Source organism: Nanorana parkeri, unplaced genomic scaffold (assembly GCF_000935625.1).
Source record: "Nanorana parkeri isolate BGI_ZX_2015 unplaced genomic scaffold, ASM93562v1 scaffold67, whole genome shotgun sequence".
In the NCBI taxonomy this organism is placed as follows: Eukaryota; Metazoa; Chordata; class Amphibia; order Anura; family Dicroglossidae; genus Nanorana; species Nanorana parkeri.
In genome coordinates, this window is record NW_017306335.1 from 2,714,355 (window position 1) to 2,740,524 (window position 26,170).

Consider the following 26,170-nt stretch of genomic DNA (forward strand, 5'->3'; position numbering starts at 1 on the left):
GCACACAGCCATGGCACACAGCACACAGCCATGGCACACCGCACACAGCCATGGCACACCGCACACAGCCATGGCACACAGTCATGGTACACAGCACACAGTCATGGCACACAGCACACAGCCATGGCACACAGCACACAGTCATGGCACACAGCACACAGTCATGGCACACAGCACACAGCCATGGCACACAGCACACAGCCATGGCACACAGCACACCAGTCATGGCACACCGCACACAGCCATGGCACACAGCACACAGCCATGGCACACAGTCATGGCACACCGCACACAGCCATTGCACACTGCACACAGCACACAGTCATGGTACACAGCACACAGTCATGGCGTGCATGGTACACAGCACACAGTCATGGCACACAGCACACAGCCATGGCACACAGCACACAGCCATGGCACACAGCACACCAGTCATGGTACACAGCACACCAGTCATGGCACACAGCACACAGTCATGGCACACTGCATACAGTCATGGCACACAGCACACAGCCATGGCACACAGTCATGGCACACCACACACATGCCATGGCACACAGCACACAGTCATGGCACACAGCCATGGCACACTGCATACAGTCATGGCACACAGCACACATGCCATGTCACACAGCACACAGTCATGGCACACCGCATACAATCATGGCACACAGCACACATGCCATGCCATGTCACACAGCACACAGTCATGGCACACAGCAATGGCACACAGCCATGGTACACAGCCATGGCACACCACCAACATGCCATGGCACACAGCACACAGCCATGGCACACAGCACACAGTCATGGCACACAGCACACAGCCATGGCACACCGCACACAGCCATGGCACACAGCCATGGCACACCGCACACAGCCATGGCACACCGCACACAGCCATGGCACACCGCACACAGCCATGGCACACAGCACACAGTCATGGTACACAGCACACAGTCATGGCACACGGCCATGGCACATAGCACACCAGTCATGGCACACAGCACACAGCCATGGCACACAGCACACAGTCATGGCACACCGCACACAGTCATGGCACACCGCACACAGCCATGCCACACCGCACACAGCCATGGCACACAGCACACAGTCATGGCACACAGTACACAGCCATGGCACACAGCACACCAGTCATGGCACACAGCACACAGCCATGGCACACAGTCATGGCACACAGTCATGGCACACAGCCATAGCACACAGCCATGGCACACCGCATACAGTCATGGCACACAGCACACAGCCATGGCACACAGCACACAGTCATGGCACACAGCCATGGCACACAGCACACAGCCATGGCACACAGCACACCAGTCATGGCACACAGCACACCAGTCATGGCACACAGCACACCAGCCATGGCACACAGCACACCAGTCATGGCACACAGCACACATGCCATGGCACACAGCTTGCACCAATAAAGAATGCTTCCTCCTTGGTACAGGGCAGCACAGCATATAGACATACAGTTCTCATTCATTATGAGTGCAGTGAATATGAATAAACTCAGGTGATGCTGATCAGTTCATCCTCCAGTAAGTAAACCAGACAAGGTCTAATCTCCGGAGATTTCACACTGTCCCCTGCCATCTCAGGTGTTCACGCAGCACATCCCTGTGCCATTGCAGATAAGCAGCTGCTGCCTCTGTTGTGAGTCTGCACACCGCCGCTGATAATCGTCTTCATGATTGAAAATCGTCATGATTGAAAAGTTCACCTAAAATACGTTTTTTTAATGTGACTTCTACAATTTTACTTGCTTGATGTTCTATATGCTCCTGACTTCATTTGCAGCTTTGCAGATTATGTATATGAAGCAGCACATTTAACATGGCTGCTAAATGACTGCTGAGATCAAATCAATTAGTCACACCCAGTCGTCCCAGTCTGACAGAACTGCACTGAGACTTCATTCATGCTAGCAGCAGAAGCACATGGATAAGTGAAGAGCAATGCAATTAAATAAGTGAAATGTTTAAAGTTAGACCATCATGGCGTATTTTTTTTCCATGTATGCATCATATAAGTAATGTGTCAGTGTAGTAGTTCATTACCTGCCACAGAGATCACAGTACTCCCCTGACAATGCCTTCTTAAGGTGGACATTCACCCCCTTTCACTAAAAATCACATCAGCCTACAGCTCTGCATATTGATATGAAATCATATTATATTTATTAGTTAAACATATTTTCCTTTTACTCACAATTACTGTTTTTCCACTTCCTGGTCCTCTTGGGCATTGGTGATGTAATCTGTGCCCAAGTGTTGCATCCTGGGAAGGTTACATCAGCAGAGCATTGCTGGGAAATCTCATCTGTAATCTCACCAGATCTCAGGGAAAGGCATTTTCCACCCTTGAGATGATGTGCATCTCTCTCCAGAAGAACAGCACCATCTTTGTTTAGGACATCATCCATGTTTACCATCTACAGTACCTCCTGGTATGAGATACTGTATCTGCTTAGAGCGGACACAATCGTGTGAACTCGGGTGCCTGTGCAGTTCTTGGCTTGGTTCACAAATGTCTGAGGGCTGGTGCACACCTAGGCGACACCCCACCACGCAGAAATCGCAGCAATGTACCTTTTATCTGCGATACATGATGCGTGGCTGTTTTAGCACAGGTGGAATCGGGCTGAACAAACCTTGCAATCCCCCCGGTGCGACTGGGGTGCCATTGGAAAATAATGGCACCCACAGCACGATCGGTGCACACCTAGGCAACTCCTGACCGCGCGGCAATCCGCGCGTAATCGTGCACGATTGCCGCGCGGTGGGGTGTCGTCTAGGTGTGCACTGGCCCTGATGCAGATCGGTTCCTGCTGCAGCCTCTCACCTTGTGACTTGTTAGAAAAGTTACAATGTTGCAGACTGATCACTTGGGGAGAGGAGACTGGGGAAATGCTTCCTCCTGCCTGCAGCAGACCGAAGCATCGTCTCAGCCTGGGCAAAGTCACTGGACTGGAGCTCATGATGAAAGGCGGAGCATTATTCAAAATGTATATACTTGTGGGCCAAACTTAAATGAAACAAGAAGTCAGACTGAATGGAGTTATGCTTTAAGGTGCTTTTTTAGACATACTGAGAGCAACACAACCTTAATTCCAAAAATAGGCATTTAAATAGAATATATGTCTGAGAAAGATGGTGCTAAAATGACAGCTCAGCCGGCTGCCGCCTCCTGCCTAGCTTTCTACTTGGCCGGTCGGCACTCCCCACTTCTCCTTCGGGGAATAAGGTGGGATAATGCTGCATAATTGTAAAATAAATATATCCGATCCACTTTAAATGCTATAAAAAATCCCATTGGCTTTCATGTCTGCAGGCTAGTGTTTACAAGCTGAGATTAAACAGTTCCCATGTGTCTGAGGCCTCAGTGACACTACATTTTCCAATATCTAACCTCATCTAGCCGCAATAATAGCATGCATGTACCAAGGGGGTTGAGACTAATGATACCGGAGATGGAGCTTAACGGTAATGGAAGTAACACCGTCCCCTATTCAGAGATGCTAAAATCTTTCACAACGTGAAGAGCAAGAGCACGCCCCCCTCTCTCCTGCTCTCCTTTACACCATTTCAATGCAAAACGACAAGTGCACTTTAAATAGAGCCCATTGCGTAAAAAGTGGAAATGAGTCATTTTTCTGTTGACGCCACCGTCGCTTATGACTGAATGAATCGCGCAGCGCCATATGGGCCCCCGAATAAATGCAGACAGGTGCTACAGTTATGTAAGTTAATAAGTGAGACAAATGATCCAATTAAACATGCAGGAGTTGTGGCTGACGTCTGCTCGTCACAAATTGCTGACATTACTTCCTGACAGAGGGAGCCGGTGTCTGGAAGCGTCTCAAATTCAATTTCTACCCAATATTTGAGCAATAGACGTAGACGTTTGGGAACATTCACAGAGGCGGAAAAACTAGCCAAATCCTGTTTTCTGTATAATTTTTAGAAGCAATGTTATTTTTTCCCATGTGTTATATGCGCATAATTATCTACTTTCTTGTGCTGTGCTGCAAGATAACTTCCTATCTGCTTAGTTTTAAATTGAGAAGCAATTGCCATTTTTTCTGTTTGTTGTTTTAAGCTTATGGGCATGAAAAGTCTTCAGCTGCCTGTGGCTGTGTCTATATGCACATAGGAGGAACGGGGGCAGAAAACAAAGGAGCTTGCTATCAATTGAGTTTATGCTTATACGTCCCACCTTAGGTGCTTTTATCGATTAGAGAAGAACTACCCAATATGAAGGCAGTTTCTACATAAACTTTATGGCCAAAGGTTTGCAGATACCTGATTATAACCAGAGGTGGAAACTTGCCGGAATTGACCCAGCAATACTGGAACTTTTGATCCGGTTGCAGGGTCATTACCTGAAGGATTACATTTCAGTTCAGAGATGTAAACACAAGTAAAGTGCAGCATGTGTGAGCCACGTACGTTGCACATTATAGAAGGAGGAGCAATGGGCAAGAGGAGCAGGAGGTGGGAGGAGGAGGAGCAGTGGGCAGGAGATGGAAAAGAGTGAGCGGGAGGAGGAGGAAGAAGAGCTCCCAGTGCAGCTGGACACAGCTGTTGCCAACCGGACACCAGCCATGCCACGACTAGTATGTAATCACTAAAGCACTGTAAAAATTATTCCATCAGTATGAGAAAATACCCATCACCCTATACATATGCAATCACTTTTACTGCTTAGTAACATCACTTAAGAAAACTCTTTGGTCAGCTGATGTATGTGGATATAATGCAATGTATATTGAATTAATGAACACCCACTGATACCACAAGAAGGTTACAACCCCCATGTCACATTTCCATCTGTGTCCATGTTGCAGAATTTCCTTCACTTTCTTTCTGGTAAAACTGTTGTCACTGAGACAGGAAGTGACTTTTGAAAATTATGTTTGTTTTCATAAACCAAGCATATGAATAAAGTATCCCAAAACTCCTAAGAATCCTTAGATCTAAATTACAAACTAAACACGATTTTTATTTAATAACTTGAAGCTTAATATTCATAATTTATATTCCACATAAAAAATCTTAAGCCTATTTCTTTTTTTTCTAGTCTGAATAATTGATCCTTGTTAAGCCATAAAAAATGAGAATCTGGGCAGATAATAAATCAGACTAATTCTGAAAGTCCTTCAGAAGGAAATGTCGGGTGACATCACAGCAGCTTCCTCTTCTTCCTCTGGCTGTGCAATGAGTGTGAGTGCTGCACACTCCTGAAATACTGCGAGCCCAGCCTGCGTGATGAAGCACCCCAAGGGGGTGTGTTAAAGACAGGTTGGGCTCACAGGAAATGTGCAGGACATGCAGAGGAAAATATGCCAAAAGAGCACTGCCGGTGCTGGATAAGGGAAGAGCTAAGAACACCAAATAGTTTAACTTGTCTTCTCAGTTGAATAGTGACGAGAACTCTAGCAGGTCCCTCTAGTGGAAACAGCTTTTTTGACAAAGAGAGTTTGTAGAGCGTTCCTGTAGCAGTCAGGAGATCTACAGCCAAGCTGTATTTAATGCAGATGTTTTGGAAAAAGTTTCTATGCCCATAATACTGGAATATGCTATATTAGAACACACATTCTTGTTGAAGATATATCAAGGCATAGGTTTATTTCAGTGTAAATTATTCTAATTGCAATAGTAATATTATACGTGATTTTAGGTTAGGGAGTTAAGTTAGGGTTGGGGTGGGTTGCGGTTTGGCTCAGTTTTAGAGATTTAGTTGAGGGTTTGGGATTTCGGCAGAATTAAGTTTGACAGTAACGAAGTTCTGAAAAGTTTGATCAAACATGGTAGAGCCAAAATAAAAAAAGTCAAACCTGACATTTTTAAATCAAAAGTCCCATTGTTCAATCAGTCGCAGTTCCGCCAAACCTTTTTAAGATTTTCAAACCGTTGAAATTCAGAATTGTGAACTAGAAGACCCACTGAAGTTAAAGGAAATCCGAACCAGGCACCCAAAAAGTGTGTATTGCACTTGAATGATCCAAACTTGTGCAGAATGGTCTAGGAAGGTCCTGGCAGCCCTGTCTAACGGAATGATGGGGCCAAATAACAGCCTGAGCCACTAAAAATTCTACCATTCTACTTGGTGGCACTCGCAGCCTAGCTAAAGGTGCCAGGGTAACGGCAGAAGCAGATATAAGACAGAAACAGCCTTTGGTCCCTCGCTTGCAGAAGCCTTTTGGTAATCTGACCTGCCAAATGAAATTTGCATTCAGCTCGGGACATTTCAATTAATTTAATTCAGTCTGACTCTAACATCATCCAAATTCTGGTATCAACTCTAGCTGATAGTTTGTTTTTGGGGTCAGGTTGTGTTTAAGAGGTTTGGGTAAATGTTAAGGACCATGGTATGGTTAGTGTTGATGGTTGGTGGATAAGTTGAGGTTTAGGGGTTTGCTGAGGGTTAAGAATGATGACAGAGTTGACAGTTCGGGTTAGTGGTTAAGTTAAAGAATTTGAGATTAGATTTAAGTGTTAAATGAAGAATTTATGTTTATGCAAAAGATATGCTGGCAATTTTTGGTTGGGGTTAGAGTGAGGATTAGGTGGTTGGATGAGGTTCAATGATTAGAAATTTGTGATTTGGGTTTTACAGTAGGTTTGATTGAGGTTTAAGAGTTAGACTTGGAGTTAAGGGTTAGGACAGAATCAGGGTTTACAGGTGGTATTGGGGTTAGGTTGCGGTTAAGGTTCGGTTGAGGAACCAAGAATATAGTAGGGTTGATGGCCAGTGGTTGTGGTTAGGTTGTGGTTTCAAGGTTAAGTTAAGGGTTAGGGAAGAGTAAGTCCCTGTTCACACCTGGGCGTTTTGACGCTGAAAGCTTAAGCATCAAAACACACAACACAAGAATTCCCAACGCTGGAAAAGGTGCATGAGCTTCTTTCAGGCAGATTCAGCGCCTGCTCTATTGATTTCAATGTATACGTTTATTTGCGTGTTTTTGTGCAAAAAGAACATGCGTTTTTAAGGCGCATATACATTGTGGAAGACCACCTGCAAGGCACACTGGGAATCAAAATGGCTGATTCATGTCTGCAGAACTTTGACTCTGAGGCATATATAAGGCTGATACAGGCACAACCATGCGCAACCCCCTTTATAAAAACAGAGGAAGGAGGAGGCAGGCTTGGATCCAAATTGCTTGCCAGGTTTGGGCAGAATGGGAATCTTTCCCTCCATCCGTGCAGGACAGCAAAGGTAAAACATGTGCATGTGACATGCGGTGCATCTATAGTTAGTTGTGATACTGTTGTAGCTTATGTTTCAGCTTCCGTGTGGCTTTTGTAGGTCTGTGCAGCTGCAGATTTCCATGTGTTGTGGAACTACAAATCCCAGTATGCAGCTACCTCTGGGTGTCATGCCTGTTTCTTTTCTGTGTGTACAGACTTTTATATGCATCACAGGACTTGTAGTTCCACAGCTGCTGAAAGGCTGTAGTTGTTAACCACTTGGCTAAAGTGTAGGAGTTTAAGAAAATATTGTCATTTGGATTCTGCATATGCATAGCTATCTAGACAGGTCTTGGCAAGTTTATTTGGGGGAGAGGAACCAGGTTAACACACATGTTGCAATCTGACTAGGCCAGGGTTAGGCTCTCCAGCTGTGCTGAAACTACAAATCCCATAATGCATTGCAAGCCACAGGCATGACTCACAGAGGCAGAAGCATGTTAGGATTTACTGCTACCAAGCGTGCTCTGGATGAGTACATCTGCACGGTCTTGTCTCCTCTCTCCTGATGATAACCACAAACAGGAACAGGAATTATGTCATGGACAGGACTTCTTTTCATTGGACAAGACTCAATACACCCATATGCAGAAACACATCCAAAACACGCATGTATTTAGTGCAAACCGCTCTAAATCGCGCTAATGGAAACCGTGCATAAAACGCGCAGAAACGCTAACGCCTAGGTGTGAATGGGGACTTAGAGTTGACAGTTGGTGGTGGAAGTTAGTTTAGAGTTATGGATTGAGTCAAAGTGTGTTGTTAGACATTTTACAAGAAGGATTTTCCAACAACCTGGAGCGGGAGGGATTTCAGTGTCAGAAGTTCTAGCTATTACCTCCCAGACATACGGTAGTAGAAGAAGACATGCAAAATGCTGACTTACTGCTTCCCTACATGCCATTTGCTGCCTGCTAGATGTAGATGAGTTTTGAGAAAACATAGAAGATTCTGTCTTATTCCTGCAATGAAAACAACATTTCAGAATATTCCAAAAACAAAAATATTTATCAGTAGTAAACCTCTCCCACAATTTTTGCATTATTTCCTCCTCTATGAGGTTAAAATGTGGCAGTTCAGCCATTTTTGCCTGAAGGGTAGTTATTCAGAAACGGAATAGTTTTCTCAATAATTATCTGTAGGACATATGTCAAATGTGTCTTCATTGGCATATATATAAAGTTGCAGTTAAACTGGCCACACATGTTACAGTCTAATTGTGCAACCCTATTTTTAATTTTTTTAAACTGTGTAGTGCAAGGACATAAATTGAATGGATTGTTGGTCAGGGAGGCTCTCATACATAGTTCATGGTAAATCGAAAGGTGATTCTACAAGGTTGTATAATGAAACTTTAACATGTATCATTTAGATTTTACACAAGAAAATAACATTAAAAAAGCTACAGAATATTTAGCGTTTTAGAAATGTATCAGAACACAAGATAACTGATAGAAAGTACTGATGCTAAGGACAAACATTTTGCAACTTTCTGCAAATTTGTGTTACCTAAAGTTCATGGCTGAAATCAGTGCTGGAAAATCCAGGAATTCTTCAACCTACAAAACATGATAATTAAGATCATTAGTTTCTGACTTTTGTTATATGTTCCTCTTTCTTTGACGATTTAAGATACAGCATACAGCAACATACAGCACATCACACAGGATACATCAGGAGTAGGCAGGGTGCATTTCATAGTCCTTATTACCATGCTCTCTATGGTGTGCTGTAGGTTACATAGTGACCGCCATAACTTATGACCATATATTCATTGTTTCCAATTAGTCTCAGACTATTTTAATAATTTCTTTCCGGCTGCAGTCTTATTACAAGTGATATTGGCGACATCGCCGAGATCACTTGTAAATGAACAAGCAGCTTCCCCGCTCTACATTTAGCCCTGCTTGCCCAACGCTGGGCTAAATGTAGAAAACAACTACCCGCCCGGCGCCCGCAAATGCATGTCTCGGGCGATTCTACACACCTGCCACCCCTCTGCTCCCTGCAGCCCAGAGGATGGGCCTTGTAGGAAATCTGTCCTTGTCTAAGGTCCCTATCACACATGCAAACATACAGGGCCTTCCAGCATCTCTTAGGCGTGTGGGAGGAAATCCACACAATCACAAGGAGAACATGCAAACTCCTTGCAGAAAGTCTCCTGACCAGGATTTTAACCGGGGACCCTTAGTGCTGCAAGGCACTGCGCTGCGCAGTGGAGCTCTTCTTTAAGTCCCCATGCACACTTAGGCACTTTTCTGCTCAAAGCTAAGTGTGACAAAATGCTCCACACACGGAATCCCATTCATTTCTATGGCCCCTGCTCACACCTGAGCGTATTGTTGCAAGCGAAAAAACACCTGTCACTGGAAAAAGTATATGAATGATTATAGAGCTTTTTGGTCCCATAGACTTCAATGGGAAACTTCATGCGACAAAATGCATAACAAAATGCCCGTTTTGTCCTGCTTAGCTTTGAACTTAGGTGTGAACAAAGCCTAATGGTAATGTATTACCTTCTTTCTAGCTTTAGCCCACTCCGCACTATCCTCATTCTCATGGTCTTCCTTTGTCTTCTCCTTCTCTCTGCATTCCTCTCTCTCTTTCTTACTTGTCTTCTTTGAGCTGCAGCCACATATTGAGGGAATAAAGCAAAGACATTTCTAAAAATGTACAAAATGTCGTGTGAAGGTTCTCATTTATCCAGGTCATGGTATTGTTAGGTAGTTAGTCACATTTAACTGGACATGTTCTGTAAGGATAAGTTGCAAAACATCTTCAACATTACAGAACGAGTCCAGTGAATATTTATTATTAATTACAGGTATTTATATAGCACTGACAATTTACACAGCTGCACATTCACATCAGTCCCTGCCCTCAAGGAGCTCACAATCCAAGGTCCCCATCTAACATACATATAGGGCCAATTTAGACAGGAGCCAATTAACCTACAAGCATGTCTTTGTAGTGTGGGAGGAAACCACAGTACCCAGAAGAAACCCACGCAAGCTCAGGGAGAACATGCAAACTCCTTTGCAGATAGTGTCCTGGCTGGGATTTGAACCAGGGAACCTTAGAGTTTGAAGGCGGCAGCGCTAACCACATGGTGGTAGGTGATTGGCACCCGGCTAAATTGGCCTTAGTATGCATAGGGACCATATAAGCTCCTTGAAGGGGAGGGCTGGTGTGAATGCGCTGAATAATGTGACATATAAAGATATGGCAGGATTTCCAACCTGTCATTTATAAATATAGATGCAATCCAGTAAAATACCAAGCATGTGTTATGCACTATAACAACCTTTATTTTGACTTTCAGCTCTCATTGGTGGCATTTGCTGAAAATGACAGTATTGATAATAATTAACTATCATTATAGCTTTGGTAAATTGAGCCTCAGGCAGCTAACATTTGAGTTACAGTACTTTCTGTTGGTTAAAGAATGACAGCACTGAAATCTCTCTCTGTAAATCGGCATGATCATTCATTCAAATGGGGATTTCTTAATGGTTTAGAATAATAGCGTAGGAATCTTTCTACACTGAATCCTAGAAGATTGACAGCAGAAGAAGACCAAGTGGTCCTTTTTAACATTAAGGGGTCCATGTATAAATAATCCACAAAGTCATTGGACCTGCAAATCTCTCCAAAGGGGCTATTCACAAAGGAGCCGAAGGATCCAGGCGTAGCTTTGGCTGATCCTTCAGCTCTCTTCGGCTGCCGGAGCCCTTCGATTCAGTCGGACCAAAGGGCTGCTGAACGTGCTATTCACTATAGCCCGTACAGCAGCCGAAGGGCTCAGCCGAGTGACGACACCACCCAGTTGTTATTCATTGGCCGGGACCTGCTAGAAGACTCTAGCAGGTGCTGGCCAATAGGAAACAGTTGGGAGGAGCTAGCTGTCACTGCTAGCTTTGCCCAATTGCTTTTTCTACTTTTTTCACTGTTTTCTATTCTGCTCGGTACCACGGAGGTACCGAGCCGAATAGCCGAGCTGAATGCCGCTCGGCAGTATTTGGCCATTCACTCACTGCCGTTAGGCCCGTATGTGAATAGGGGCGAACGGCAGGGAGTGAGCTTGCCTGGAGCTTTGGCTCAGCCGATCCAGATGTTGGATCGGCTGAGTAGAAGTCCTTCTGCACTTCGGCTCAGCCTGAAATTAGCCGTACTAAGCCGTAGTAAATAGCCGACGTTCTTCGGCTCACTTGACTACGGCTCGGTTATTCACTCGGCTGCCTTCGGCAGCTTTGTGAATAACCCCCTAACTGTTTGTTTGGTGTGATTAGATGCACAAAATGAATGTTCTTGTTATATTTATTTTTGTTATAAGTATTTATTTCCTATGCTCCTCGGCTCTATCTAGTGGCCATAATGCAGAATTACAAGACGACATTCAAAAATACTGTATATTAGACTTACAAAGAAAATATACAAGAATGTTCATTTTGTGCATCCATTCGCACAGAATGAATATTCTCAGAGATTTGCTGGTCAATCGCTCTACAAATTGTTTAGAGTTTATTTATTATTTTTATTATTATTGTTTATCTATTTATTTGGGTTGCTTGTTTTGTTTAACCTTTTTATCTAGATAGAGACCTATGTTTATCCCAGGCATGTTTAAATTCACTTACTGTCGATAGGTAATCCTCTGCACTGTCATATAAATAGGACATCACTGTCTGAGAGCAAGTCAAGGGAGCCTGTGCTCCTAAAGGTATAGAGGTGAGTTGGGAAGAGGGAAAGGGAGGCAAACTGGTGTATTAGGCCCAGATTTGTAAAAAAAAAACAACAACAAAAACATATCCCTGTAGATCTGCTGGATATGGGCCCTGTCATTCTCCATAATATCCTCAAACAAGCATTATAATGTATATATTATATACTCTTTGTTGCCTTTTTTTTTTCTCTAGTTGCATCTATTGTTTCAAATGCATTTTGCAGGACGTCAACTGTTGTTATATAAACATTTATTACCAGAAAGATGAATCAAGGCAGCTCAGCGGGGGGCTGATGTCTCTAGCAGTAATCAAATGCTGCATTCACACACGAAGAACTGCTTATACTAGATAATTCGGTGACAGCGGTGTCACCATATCTGTTTCATGACACACAGAGATCTTTCTAGATATCGACTTTTTCATCACCTGGTTTTACATGTATAAATCTGTGTGGGGAGCGGGGGTTATAATCAGATAAATGGCCAACAACAAGCCACATTATACATTATAGGCCACCTAACACATGAATTTCAATGAGTGGAGAGACTTTAAAAAATTTAATTTTGCCAAAACGTCATCTCTCAATGTGCTGCTTACGGGGAAATTTGCTTTAAAAACTCAGATCTCTTTTATTATGTATTTAGAGGGTGTGGGGTCTTTTTTGGTGTATATAGGGTGGTTTAGTGTATTCTCTTTAGTATCTATTTTGTATTTTTGATGTTTGCTTTCCATTTGTTTATTGTTATTTGTATACTGTCACTTTCAGGGTTTTTTTGTGGGTTTTTGTTTTTTTCTACTTTTTTGCTTCCTGGCTTTGTTGTTGTTTATAATGAGGCTAATGAGGGGCCTTTTTTCTACAAGAACAGGCCCAGTTGCAGGAAGATTCTGTAACCCTAAGGAGTAGTTTTAAGCCCATTGCATCCTTTAAAATCACACAAAAACCTGTCTTTAGACAATGAATTTAAACAGCAATCATCGCATAAGATTATATGTCCATTTAACATATTTTAGGCATGTTTTTTGCTAGTAAAAGTCTCCCTTGTCTGGACATCCAAAAGCCCTGAGACTGCTGCTGGGGGCTCCGGTTGATGGGATGTCAGGACCACCAGACTCAGAGATACCACTCAAGTAACACTATAATATTCACCTTCTGCCCTTCCCCAGCAGCTACATAAAAGCTTATGTAAAAAGGTAAAGGGAGGGATGGAAGAGCTGGGCCAGCATAGTCAGTAACTAGAAGAGGAGAGAGCTGTGACATAAAAAAAATGGAGGTGCTTTTTTAGGGAACTGACTCTTCTCCGAGTAGTCATATTGTCTAGCAAGTTCAAAGGCACATTGAAAATAAATAAAAGTCATTGATGGAAATAATTTATGCAAGTATGCAATAAAATAAAACTTGGTTTTTCCTGTAATTCCGCTAACAAGGATCTCTGTTTTCCTTTATGTAGTGGATGTGGCTTTTGGGGTATATTTAGTTTACTTTATTTTATTCAGTGTATTTGGTATTTGTGTACGGTGACAACCTTTTATTCGACTTTTTTCACTGTCACACGTCGGCTTTATTGATCGGGAAGTGAGTAGAAACACGCCGCCGATCCGCTCACTTCCAGATCGTCTCCCAGCATTGAGTGGTGACTGTCAGTCACCCCTCCCCACAGGCATTCCCCCCTCCCCTCTCTGATCCTCCAGCGCTAAGTGGAGGAACGGACCGTGGAGGGGGCGGGCACAGCTGGCTCTGCCTCTAGATAGGCAGAGCCAGCTGTCACTCACGCAGCTGTGTGGATCCAGACTGTATTGTCGAGATCCGTCCCGGCTGCGGCGGTCTCAGTATACCGTGAACTGTAGTTCTCTTAAGGGTCACTGGAGGACATATACTAACCTCCTCCCATGACCCTTAAGAGAACTATAGGGAAAAACACTTACCCCATAGTTCTCTTTTAATTTCACCTTCCCTAATGACTATAATGCCTTTTGCCAAAATGGTGACATTTTGCTTAAATCTCCTTATTTTCAATAAAATGTCAGGGAACTGAAAACTCAATTTTATGCCTACACATGAGCAAGCAGAATGGGCACCCTGGGCCACCTAGCTAGCACTCATTGAATCCCTTCTTCACTCATTCCATTACAGGTGAAGAAGTCCCAAGGGGGCATTCTCCCAAATCTGTTAATGCTGCCCCCCCCCCCCCCCCCCCCCATGGAGAAGACTGAGGAAATGCTTTCTCCTGTCCTGCCTGCAGAAGACTGATGTCATAATTTAAATTGTGGTCACTGACTGGAGTTCATAGACGGCTTTTAATGATAAAAAAAATACCGCTGCTCCCAGTGTTACTTTCTTTTGTTTAATTGATTTCAGTTCAGCAATCAATTAGCTGGGCTTCTGACTATATAGCCTAATAACACAGAGCTACAAGAGGGACGATTTACACATCCGTATTTGAAATACAGCCAATCACATGAAGTTATGAAGGTGACAATCAAAAATGACATTCACATACATTTACAATAAAAGATGTGATCACTTAAAAACTCTAGAACTGCCTTTAAAAAGGGTAACATTAGACTGCTAACATGTTAGCTGTCAAGATAGATTGTAAAGGATGGAGAGCATATACCTGGGTCTTGCAGCATTCTCTGATTCGCTGTCCTCACTGTCACTCAGCTGTAAATCTCGCCTCACTATATATAACAGTTTGCAGCCGTTGCCGTTTTTCTGCGAAAATGTGTTAACAACATTGTTACACCCCAAAGTCGTTACTATTAAAGTGACTCTATGAAAAATGAGGCCCTCACTCCAGCAATTGCATTAATCAAAGGTTTATTAGCAATAAAAGCACAAATGCGTAAAATGCACAGTTTTTGCTTTGGGAATTTATCTGATCCTACCACTCTACCTTTGTTCTTTATCTTAATGCATAAATTGTTTAAAGATAAATTCCAGGCACAGGTGAAATACATATATGGGAGTTGTTTTACTCTCCAATGGATATTAATTTCTGCCCTTCCAGTCCTAATTCACTAATCTGAGATTTACAACCATTTTTTTTTGCACCAGAATAGGTCAGCAGAGAATTTGGCTGGTGACAAAAAACAACCCCTCATCTTGTTCGCTGGAGACCAAGGTGAAAGTAAATAAATATTTTTAAATAAAGAGATCTAGACTCCTCATACTATAAATGTTTGATGTTGTGTGTAATAACTGTTTATTAATTCCCTGAAATTATTAGATATATTTGTGATCCTTCCCATAGACCTTTTACATTGATTTGTGTAAACAGTGGTAACCACATTCAGGAGGTTCTTAAGAAGGGCTTAGAGGAACCGAAAGCCACCCCGGGCCTTTGCTTGACCCTGAATTCTGCGTAGTTGATGATCTCAGACCATTGGGAAGGACGATAAAATATATCATGGGTGTCCTGGGTCTCCCTAGAATTCCTTCCAGTTGTACATACCAAGGACAGCGCCACCTATAATCTCCTTAAATGTTATTCATATTGCAGAGAGATATCCAAAGTCTTTCAAATGTCTCAAAAGTCTCTAGTTTTGTATCACTTGAAGGCACACCAAGATTGCTAAACTATTCAACCTTTCATGATGAACAAGTCTAACTTTATAGTGAAATTACATTTCTCTTTTATGGTTCATGAACGAAAAAAGGAATATTGAGAAATCATTAAAGTAAACAACAAGTCCAAAATTTGAACTATAAGTCAACCCAAAGCTAACATCTCAATCTTGGACATTAATTAACTAACTATCTGGATTTGTTTTTCATTTGGACTGCAGTGGGAATGTATTGTTTTTATAGTTGTTAGTGTTTTAGAGTCCTCTACAAGAGTGTCAAGGTAAAAAATGGTAGAATCCAGAAATTATAAAGTGTATGTAAAAGGTAACGGTTTGACCCCATGCCAAATTTGTTTTGCAGCCTGTGTCCCCACTGTGGAGATTAATCTTTCTATTTGTCCTGATGACCATTGTCCCCTAGGCAGAAAGAAGGGGGAAATCCTAAAGCTGAGAGTTGTCATGAGACCAAAAGGTGAGGGTTAATCTTTCAACGTGGATAAATAATCGGGTGACAATTGTCTAAGATGGGAATTCCTCTCACTTTTGAGTCTCCAAAACAAGACCGGAAGAGATATCCCTAGAAGAAAACAGACAGCGATAAAATCTTGACCGGGGTTTTAACCCTACTCTACTTTATACCTCCAAACTTCGTGTTGCCTTCATATTGTCACAACAACAGTGCATAGAGAGCTTAATGGAATGGGTTTTCATGGCCGAGCAGCTGCACCCAAGCCTTACATCACCAAGTGCAATGCAAAGCGTCGGATGCAGTGGGGTAAAGCACGCCGCCACTGGACTCTAGAGAAGTGGAGACGTGTTCTCTGGAGTGACCAGTCACGCTTCTCTGTCTGGCAATCCAATGGACGTGTCTGGGTTTGGCAGTTGCCAGGCGGTTGCCTGACTGCATTGTGCCAAGTGTAAAGTTTGGTGGAGTGGGGATTATGGTGTGGGGTTGTTTTTCAGGTGTTGGGCTTGGCCCCTTAGTTACAGGGAAGGGAACTCTTAAGGCATCAGCATACCAAGACATTTTGGACAATTTCATGCTCCCAACTTTGTGGGAACAGTTTGGGAATGGCCCCTTCCTGTTCCAACATGTGCACAAAGCAAGGTCCATAAAGACATGGATGAGCGAGTTTGGGGTGGAGGAACTTGGCTGGCCTGCACAGAGTCCTGACTTCAACCCGATAAAACACCTTTGGGATGAATTAGAGCGGAGACTGCGAGTCCGGCCTTCTCGTCCAACATCAGTACCTTACCTCACAAATGCGCTTCTGGAAGAATGGTCAAACATTCCCATAGACACACTCCTAAACCTTGTGGATAGCTTTACCAGAAGAGTTGAAGCTGTTATAGCGGCAAAGAGTGGGCCAACTCAATATTGAACCCTACGTACTAAGACTGGGATGCCATTAAAGTTCATGTGCGTGTAAAGGAAGGCATCTCAATACTTTTGGTAATATAGTGTATAACCATTTGCCCTTATAATGGCCATGTTTGGGAGGCAGGACCTCAGCCTAAATCAAGATTATGTTGACATAGAAAAAAGCAGGAGATTGACTAATCCCACTATCTTCCATCCAAAACAAAATGATAGGTTTTAGTTAGGCCTAGCCTTTTACTAAGAGCAAAAGGTTTTATTTCCAAAAGCCACAGAGCGCCATAGTATCTCTTTCTTTTGGTACAATAATTTTCTTTACGAGAAAAGAAAATACAGAATACAATGTAAAGAACCCATGTCAAGCTGGAGGAAATAATGAGTGCAATTAATTTGTATTGTTCTGGAGATATTAAATTGCATTATTAGGGTGACTCACGAATGACGCAGAATCAGCTGGGTCCGGCACTTTGAAATTTTTATCTCCGAGCCCTGAAACAGAGATGAAGAAATTAGCTGCAGGGGAGGCTATAATTACATATGAAACTAAAAGGGTAGAAAAAAAAAGCGCATTCACTAACTTAGGCTCACATTAATGAATCATATCCTGCTTGAAAGGCCATGGTGTAAGCCGGCTGGCAAGACCGAGCGGAAATAAACGACCACAGGCTTTTAAGTCACGACCTAGTTGCTAAGTTAATGCTCTTCTATTGTTGCCTCAAATTAAGGGTATTTTTAAATGCAATTTCACCCATAATTGTATATGTTGGAGTTACCCAGATGCTCTTTTTTATCAGAAGACAAAAAGGTGGTACACTGTGTTCCCGTCTAACATAAATGGGCTTTGATGGGCTCCCTTCAAACTACTCTGTCTAATTTCGCTGAGGGTGATGTACTTTTGGAGAACAATAATTATCAGCAGAAGAATCTGCAGAACCAATTTTTTAGGTTTTGTAATAATTACCATCTGACTCATCAAGGTCTGAAGGACTAGTCAATTTGCTTTTTGTGAGGTTTTTCTGGACAACATGAACGTTGAACCAGGGGCGTCCTGATGCTGGGTGACACCCGGATCGGTGTCCGAGTGTCACCCCGCCGAGACGTCACCGCGCGTGTGCGCGATGATGTCATCGCGCACACGCGGCAGTATTCTGATACCTGCCGGCGGCCATCTTGGTGATGGACGCCGGCAGAGAGAGGAGGAGACAGCTACCCGGCGGGATAAGATATCCTCTCTCCTGATACTGTCGGGCGTTCGGTCCATGACCGAGCACCCGACTTTTCAGAGGGGGGTGACACCAAAATGACTGTAAGTCATTTTGGTGTCACCCCTCCAATGGTGTCGACCGGGTGCGGGCCGCACCCCCGCACCCCCCTTGTGACGCCACTGCGTTGAACCAGACAGGTTAATGTGAGTTGGGTTAAAAGGAACCAAAAAGCCCTCCACTGAACCAGGATAATTCAGAATAGAGCCTGCTTAATACAAGAGCTATCAACATGTCTCACTTCTATCACAAATCCCAAAGATAAGGATAGTAGGCAGAAACATTCAAATGATTGCTTTATACCTCTAGCCAACTGTACATCCAGAACCACTGGTTTACAACACACATACAGCGTCTATCATTTTTACTGCAACCTGCCCCTTTCTGCTCCCCACACTGCTCTATTGCCTACAAAGTGTGATGGGCAACACCAACATCTGGTAAGAAGGCAAAAAGTGTCTGGCTTGGTCATTTGGTTTTTTTGCAAAGCGAGGGTAATGGATGCTACTGGATTAAAGGTTGATTTGTAAATAAAGTTAATATGCCAATCATTAAAAAATATAATAGACCAATTTAGAAACTTGTAAAAATTCAAAACAAATCATCATATTATTTATTATAAGCCATTAAACTTTACAGATAAAAAAGAAATAGCACTCACTATTCTCACAATGATCTAAAGTGGGTGCCACTTCAACTAAAAGATCTCCATACTGAATACTTTGCTGTTTATTTAATGCAGAAAAAGAGCACCACACCATTTGTGAGGTGGCTACTAAGGATTTAGTAATTGCAAGAGCTGTAGTCAGTCTGGTTGAATTATAGTTGGCATTTATCTGGTTAATTCCAGGTGTTCTGGCATTGATTATACTTGCCTGAGTGGAGTGTGACTCTGCTGCAGTGTGAGACAACCAATGGGGGACATTGTGAATGTGTGTACAGTTCACTGGCCAATCACAGGGGCTCTGATAGCCAGTGATGCATGTTGGGACAGGGCATATACACTCGAGGGAATTGCCATGTGCTCAGTCTGGTTCCAGCCATGGATTAGTCCATTTTGGGGTGCTGTCCAGCCTGCCCCCAGGCTAGGCCTGGGGTTGTGAATACTTGAGTGTGGGAAATGCTCTGTTAGGCCTCAAGTCTAGAGGAGGCCTCTGCTATTGGTGGAGGAGGAGAACCGGGGAAGCTGATGTCTGCTGGAGGTGCCTGGAATATAGATGACCTCAGGAGCAAGTCTGGTGTCTCTCCTACTGAGGACTTGTGCCAATCCCTGCTCCTCTGCTGCTCAGATACCTAGTGTCAACCATGCTTGAAGAGAATCTACAATTAAATACTAAAAGGCTATGGTGAGTCTGGAGTCTGTGTCTGTTGTACCCCGGATGTCTAGGCCCCTATACCCTCTCTCCCAGATTGAATATATTAATAAAGTTCTTCAGCATCATACTTCTGGCCTGGATATCCGCTCTGTGGGCACTAGAAGAGGCCAGTTAATGCTAATGGGGCAGCTTGTTACCAAAATCCCTAGACAGACTATGGGTGACCCGGTTATTCTGGCGGCTCCTTCAAGGGTGAGCGCTACACAAGCTTTTATAAAGGTGACCAGAATCCTGGAGGACTTCTAGTAATATTGTTCTCAGGTCTACCATCTACACAACCTCACTAACGAATGCCAAGGAATAGTTTGCAATGCAAGTGCTTCCATGACAACAAGAAGAGCAGAGCAGTAGTCCTTTATCTTTTTAAATAGATTGTTTCCACTTTAATAGACCAAATGGCACACAGCAGACAAAGCTATTGCAATAATTAGTGATCCGTTGAATCCAGATATTCTAAAGAATGAAAACATGAATTTAAGGAGCCTGTTGCCAAAGGTTAAAAAAATCCTACTGGCTTTATTATTTTATGATTCAATTACCTAAAACAAGTATGTAGATCAGAGGTTACGACTTAATTTAAAGTGTATTTCCAATTTCACAGTCAGATTTGAGAAAAAACTTCTATATGTTCCTGTGCACGCAGCATACTGAAAAATTGCTTTTTAAAAAAATTCTTACCTTTTAGATGTTTTGTTAAATCAGACAAGATGGCTGATTCAAGGTTTTTCTTAGCCCTTTTACAGTGGTCTGCTCTAATGGAAAGACTTGGGACTAAAATTTGAGGATTGCTTTTATCTAAAAAGCTTCAATAACATATCATGGAGTAGTCACCTCAGACCCCTCACCCCTCCTAACATTTCAATTAAATAGAAGCAAGAAGAAATGTTAACCTTTAAAACCCCCAACCCAAGTAAAAAAAATTAAACTGCAAGAAGCATTTTTTTTTTTTTTTTTAGCTTATGCTATGTGAATGAGAACATGTAACAAATATAAAATAGATGTCATCCCAATTGGGCTGAAAAAGTGAAAATACACTTAAAACTTCAGTTGCTTCAGTTCATGTTTTGGGTCTCAGAAGGCTATACAGACATAGACGACCAGGCAGCTAGCATTTTCTGAGGCGGTCACAGGCAATAGTAGCCTATTTTTCTTACAGGTTTGCTTTAAAGCAAAAAGGGCAAAAGCTGGCAGAAGAGGGTCAACTGCAGTTCAAATGCACCTGTGAATGATCTCAGAAGCATCTCAGACTGATGTCATACTGATGCCATCAACACAAACCCAAAGCTTGTTGACGCAGGCCTTTGGAAAGGCTGGAGAGATCTAAGCATTTGTGATGTGATGTTGGTGGACTTATGACGTGCTTTTGAAATGGAAGAGCAGGTCAGTCAATTCTCAAGAGAAAAACTCAGCTTGCTCACTAGAAGGACTGATACAGAAACTAAAGTTTGGATAGTCTGATCTCATAATTTCATGGTAGACTCACTGATGACTACTTTCATGGTGGGAAAGATGGAAAGCCAAAGGAGCAATACATGAGAAACTAAACTAAGAGACACACAACCTCTTTTTTTTTTACTGATCCTCTAACAAGCTATTATTGACATCATGTCAAATCCAATAAAGTCAAATCTTTAGACCACAATTCTTCCTTTGTTGTATATCTCTCATGAACGTACAAAACCTATGATTCGCCAGACCAAATTAACACAGGCCAAGTTATCTTCTATAATTGATAGAGGAATCACAGTGAATTTAACACCCAGTCAGTAAGCTATGTTGTCTATAACTCCAAGGGACAAAAACTGTTAATTATATTTCTCAGAATACATGGGCAGGTGAGAGAGCGCAGTCATCCTCTCTATAAGCTGCAGCAAATAATCTCTGCAGTGAGGAAGATCTAAGGACTGGGATTTCGTGTTCAAGCAGAAAAAGACGTGGGGCTTTTCTAATTAATTTTTGGCCTAAAAAAACAAATTCTGTCCATTATTTATTGTCTTCCAATTAACCCCGCTCCTTAACACAGGATGAGTCAACACAACCATGCTGAGACAATTATTTAAAGCAAAGATCATTTGTAAAGCCTTGTTTTTAATAATGTAAATGTAATCTGTGCCGTGAAAAAAATGGAAAAATAAGAAATTAAAGTCAAAGGTAAAAAAAAAAAAAAAATCTGCCGTAACTTTGACCTCTTCTTTTCCAAAATAAAATGCGTATGGGACTTTATGCAGTGGGAGTGGCTAGGATGACATGGCTTGCTCCCATCCACACTCCCCAACAATGTTCAATTTGAATCTGCAACTGTATAATCACTAGCTGCTTTGAGCAATACCCAACCTTTAAAAAAAAAACCCGCTCTAAAGCTAAAACCTTTTTTGTAATTTGTGTGCTTTTGGGAGATTTCCCTTTACTTCCTATCCTGTTGCCACAACAGGAAATGAGAGATCTCTTCAAATGAAAGGAAATTCCCTCATAGACAGTTTCAGTCACTAACAATTTGAACAATGGCATTAAAATTGGGCTAAAGATACTTAAAAACATTAGGTGATGTCCAAAACGGCTAAATCCAGTGTGTAACGTACCCCTTTACCAGGTCACAAGCAAACTTCTTTGCCAGGTGATTCTCAGTAAATGTGACTTGATTTGATCTACTACAAATTTTGGTTCAATTAACCAGTTTACTTAGGGTGTAAACTGCTGCCTTTAAAGCAGTTGATGGATGGCTCACTATACAGCCATGACCATGCACATTCTCCTTTCCTATCACCTACCTGTATGCGGAGCCTAAGATGACACGGGGGGGTCTCTTGCTCAATTGCTATCCGAGTGCCCCTGGACAAGGCCTGCAAACATCAACTCAAACATTTTGTGACCCTCTTTACATGCTCATTGTATGTTTAATTGTGTTTTATAACAAGCTTTTTGATTTTGCCTGATTAACTTGGCTCCTGTCAGAGAGCGGGTGTGATGAATAGCGGCAATTCTTGTAAAGGGATTTTGTGTGACGGCACCACACAGGCAGATGATTCTGTTTTCATTTTTTCCCTCTAATCGTCTATTGACAAAAACATTTTTCATCTTGAATTGTTCCACATTTACACAGAGCTGTGCTGACAGATTAATGTAACCTCCTTTGAATTGTTATTCCGCGCATGTTCTTCTACTGACATTTGTCAGGAATATGAGGCTTGATGTGCCAAAGAATGTTCGAATGCTTGAAGGAAAAAGAATAGCCTAAAATAGTGAGCTCTATAGGCCTTGGGCATTTACATTAAAATCTCAGACATTGTTATCAGCCCTGTTTGAGTTCTCTCTGTGAACTATGAAACCTCTCTATCTTGCAGAGGTGAGGATAGGGGGGGGGGGGGGAGTTGTGCTGTACACCTAACAATCTTCCTGTCCTAGGGTAACAATGCTGTTCCTCCATAGATACAGTACAATGAATCAGCGTGAACTGAGGACATGAAGTGTACTCCTGGCAGGATCACCAGGTAAAAATAAAGAAAAAAGGTTTTTTTTTTTTAAAAAGGAACTAGCCAACACATCTAAGGACTGGCAAGTTGCAATATATTACATTTTTGTTCTTGTGATTAAATAATAGAAAGGGCTCTCCCTTCATGCAGAAATACTTGTGATCCGGAAACTCTGACAAGCTCCTGGCTTCTCTTTGAATTCTTCATGTTGTGGAGCTTTATTACTTTTATTACAGATCTGCCGGAGCAGGGGCAGTACATTACCTATGGTGCCCCAGCCCTAGGTAATGTATTAAGCCTGGGGCAGCCCTAGGTAATGTACTGCCCCTGCTCCAGCAGATCTGTAATAAAAGTACTAAAGTTCCACTACATGAAAAAAAAAAATCATTCCCTCTGATGATTCACCTCTCCTGCTAGTGCTTCTGCTGCTGACACCCTGTATAGTTCAACCCCTTCCTATGAGCCCAGGCCTTTATGGACCTTCCCAATAGGGGCACATCATTAAGATCTCCTCACAGTATTGCTTTGCTGAGCTTACGTGTCACTACCAGAGCACCACTCAATGCAGAAGCAAGGACGATCCACTGCTGGTGCAAAGAAGAGAAGGAAGAGAACTTCACACATCACTTGACCAAAAAGAAGACAGAAAAGTTGCATGTATGCTAAAATGTATTTATTGATTTTTATTTAAATGGGGAGATTGTCCAAGTTGGCCAAACTAACTAACTATTCTAGAGCTGTGCACAAGCAATTATTGTCAGCCCCATTGCTCCACAAAATTTGCTAATATTTGATATCTATAGAGGTAGAACAAATGACTGCTGGTGGTTTAAAAGACACAAATAGCATAAAGTAATCTTTCAGACAACTGAAACATTGTATGATCATATGAGATTTTTAGCTTCTATATGCTACTTAAGTAGCATATGCCATAGGCTTGTTTTAAATGATTTACTCAGATTCGCGAATATAGCCTTACCATTTACCTTAGTGCTCAGCAGGAAACTTTACCTGAGGGTTTTGGATCTTCTTCAGCAGATACCTTCACCAAACATATCTTTGGCAGGATCCGCAGGAGCGTTGACGTGTCCTCAACCATGTTCATTTGGGCCACGTGTTCAAAGTGACTGGCCCGATGTCCCTGGAACCAAGGCAACACACAATGCAGGATTAAAAACTTGAGTCTACCCAAAGATATTATTGTAGGCGTTAGTGCATAGTGGAAAGATAAACCAACTAATAGTTTATGTTTTATCTTTATGGTGAGATCTCTGCAATCCTCCATCATGCTGTGGCCATTACAAGGAGGTCCTGCTCTTCCTGTTGGATTCTTAAATTATCTTATATTATGGAGAATGCAGGAGAAATGCGAAGCCAGAGGAAACTGAGACAGGAACAATGGCACAGAAATACCAAAAGATATATCACAACAGTAAATGATTTAGCCTTCTAGTTACTCAGTAGTAACAGAATTCTGTGAAATGAGAGGACAGGGTAAGTAGACTATGTACTTTCATTAAGGAAACTAAGGTTTCATGAAGCAACCCACCACTAACAGGAGCTTCTGATGAGGTGGTGACTCTCTTCAAAACCATTTCCAATGTGTATGACTGCCTAATACTATGTCTACATCTGCAGTCAATCAGAAACTAGCACTGGGCTGTCACCCCCCTACCAAAGATGAGACTTTTTTTTAAATTCCTTAACAATAAAGAATATTAGAAGAGATACAGTGTTACAGGTCAGATCAGTAATATGTGGGTAAATGAATATGTTCTTTAATGTCTCTTTCATTATCAGCTGGTGGCTGCCCTTGCAGTTCATGGGCAGCTTCTTCCTTCACCCCTCCTTCATTTGTGTAGAAGCCTTACAGGTCTATTTACAAAAGGGTGAAGAGTTTGGAGAAGGCGGGAGTAGTGAACAATCTAGGCCAAAGTAGCTGATTTGGAAAAATTATCCAATTCAGCTCACTTTCCAGTTTAGCTATGTTGTCCTAGATTGTTCACTTCTGCCTTCTCCAAACTCTTCACCCTTTTGTGAATAACCCTGTTAGACTTACAGTCTTATAATATTCCCCCTTGTCATCTGCTGGATGAAACTCAACGTTATGGCAGGATAACACTGCAGCTGCACACCTGGCCTCATTTAACTGCTTAAATGAAATTGACATTAAACTCAGGAGTTAAACCTTAAAACTGCATTCAAGTACCGCTCCAAGCACACTCCTGTGATGGGCTACAATCTTGGATTCGTTTACTAATTTGTATTGAAGTTAGAGTCCAACATGGGTACAAGCTTGGAGCGGTGGCTAATTTACAACACTCACAGGGACCATGGGGAACAAAAGTAACCCCCCTCCAGAAGGAAGGACAGTGTCAGCACCAATTCAGAGATTATTTGAGGATCTACAGCCGAGTGATACACAAATAACATACATTTTTGTTAATAATTAAGGTACTTGAATGCATTTTTAAAGTGCAGTGTCACTGAGCTTAGCATCACTTTAAGTTCAAATTTTCCAGACAGTGACTGATCAAAGGTGGATACTACTCTTCTAACTGCTTTCATCCTTTAGGATCTCTGGAGGTTTACATCTTGAGCTGCCCAGACCTTCAGCTTGTCAGTGAATACTTTGTTTGCCAATAGCCCTGACCTCCAGTCCTGAGTGCATTCCTGCTCTGTGATATGGTACTGCATTTTGATTCTGCCTGCACAAGTTGAATGGCACAGTTTGGGCAATTCTGAATGTTGTACTCTGGTATTGTCTACCGCACAGTGTTTGCATCTTGTGCAGCTCAATCAGAGTCATCCACCCCCTGCTGGTTAGGCAAAGGGTCCACCACATCCCATCAGTCTCTGCATTTCATTTAAAAAAAAAGGCTTACTTTACTGGGGTGCCATGATTTTGTGCCATTCCTGCGCTCTATTTTTACAGGAGCTACAGCACTACTTGTTCCTTCTCCCTGAAGCCTCACATGGCCAAATGATGATCTTTACTTACCACTTTGTTTCTGAAAGCCTCTTTGCTACAAAAACTCATTAGGATGTGCTAGTTTTGTCAATTTGTATCATCTGAAAACAACATGGCTTAGCCGTTTTCCACTTTAAGGGCAGCT

The 26,170-nt window shown here is 42.4% G+C and overlaps 1 protein-coding gene across 1 annotated transcript in view; it reads right to left on the reverse strand.

The window, feature by feature from the left end:
• LOC108804613 overlaps positions 1-21,083 on the reverse strand; it is a 30,305-nt gene extending 9,222 nt beyond the window's left edge. The window contains exons 1-6 of the mRNA XM_018576439.1: positions 21,068-21,083; positions 17,383-17,435; positions 14,620-14,717; positions 9,797-9,905; positions 8,790-8,839; positions 8,167-8,242 (exon numbers count right to left, since the gene is read on the reverse strand). Coding sequence (XP_018431941.1) covers positions 8,167-8,242; positions 8,790-8,839; positions 9,797-9,905; positions 14,620-14,717; positions 17,383-17,435; positions 21,068-21,083 — 402 coding nt within the window. The remainder of the gene's footprint in view (positions 1-8,166; positions 8,243-8,789; positions 8,840-9,796; positions 9,906-14,619; positions 14,718-17,382; positions 17,436-21,067) is intronic.
• Between the last annotated feature and the right edge of the window lie 5,087 nt (positions 21,084-26,170).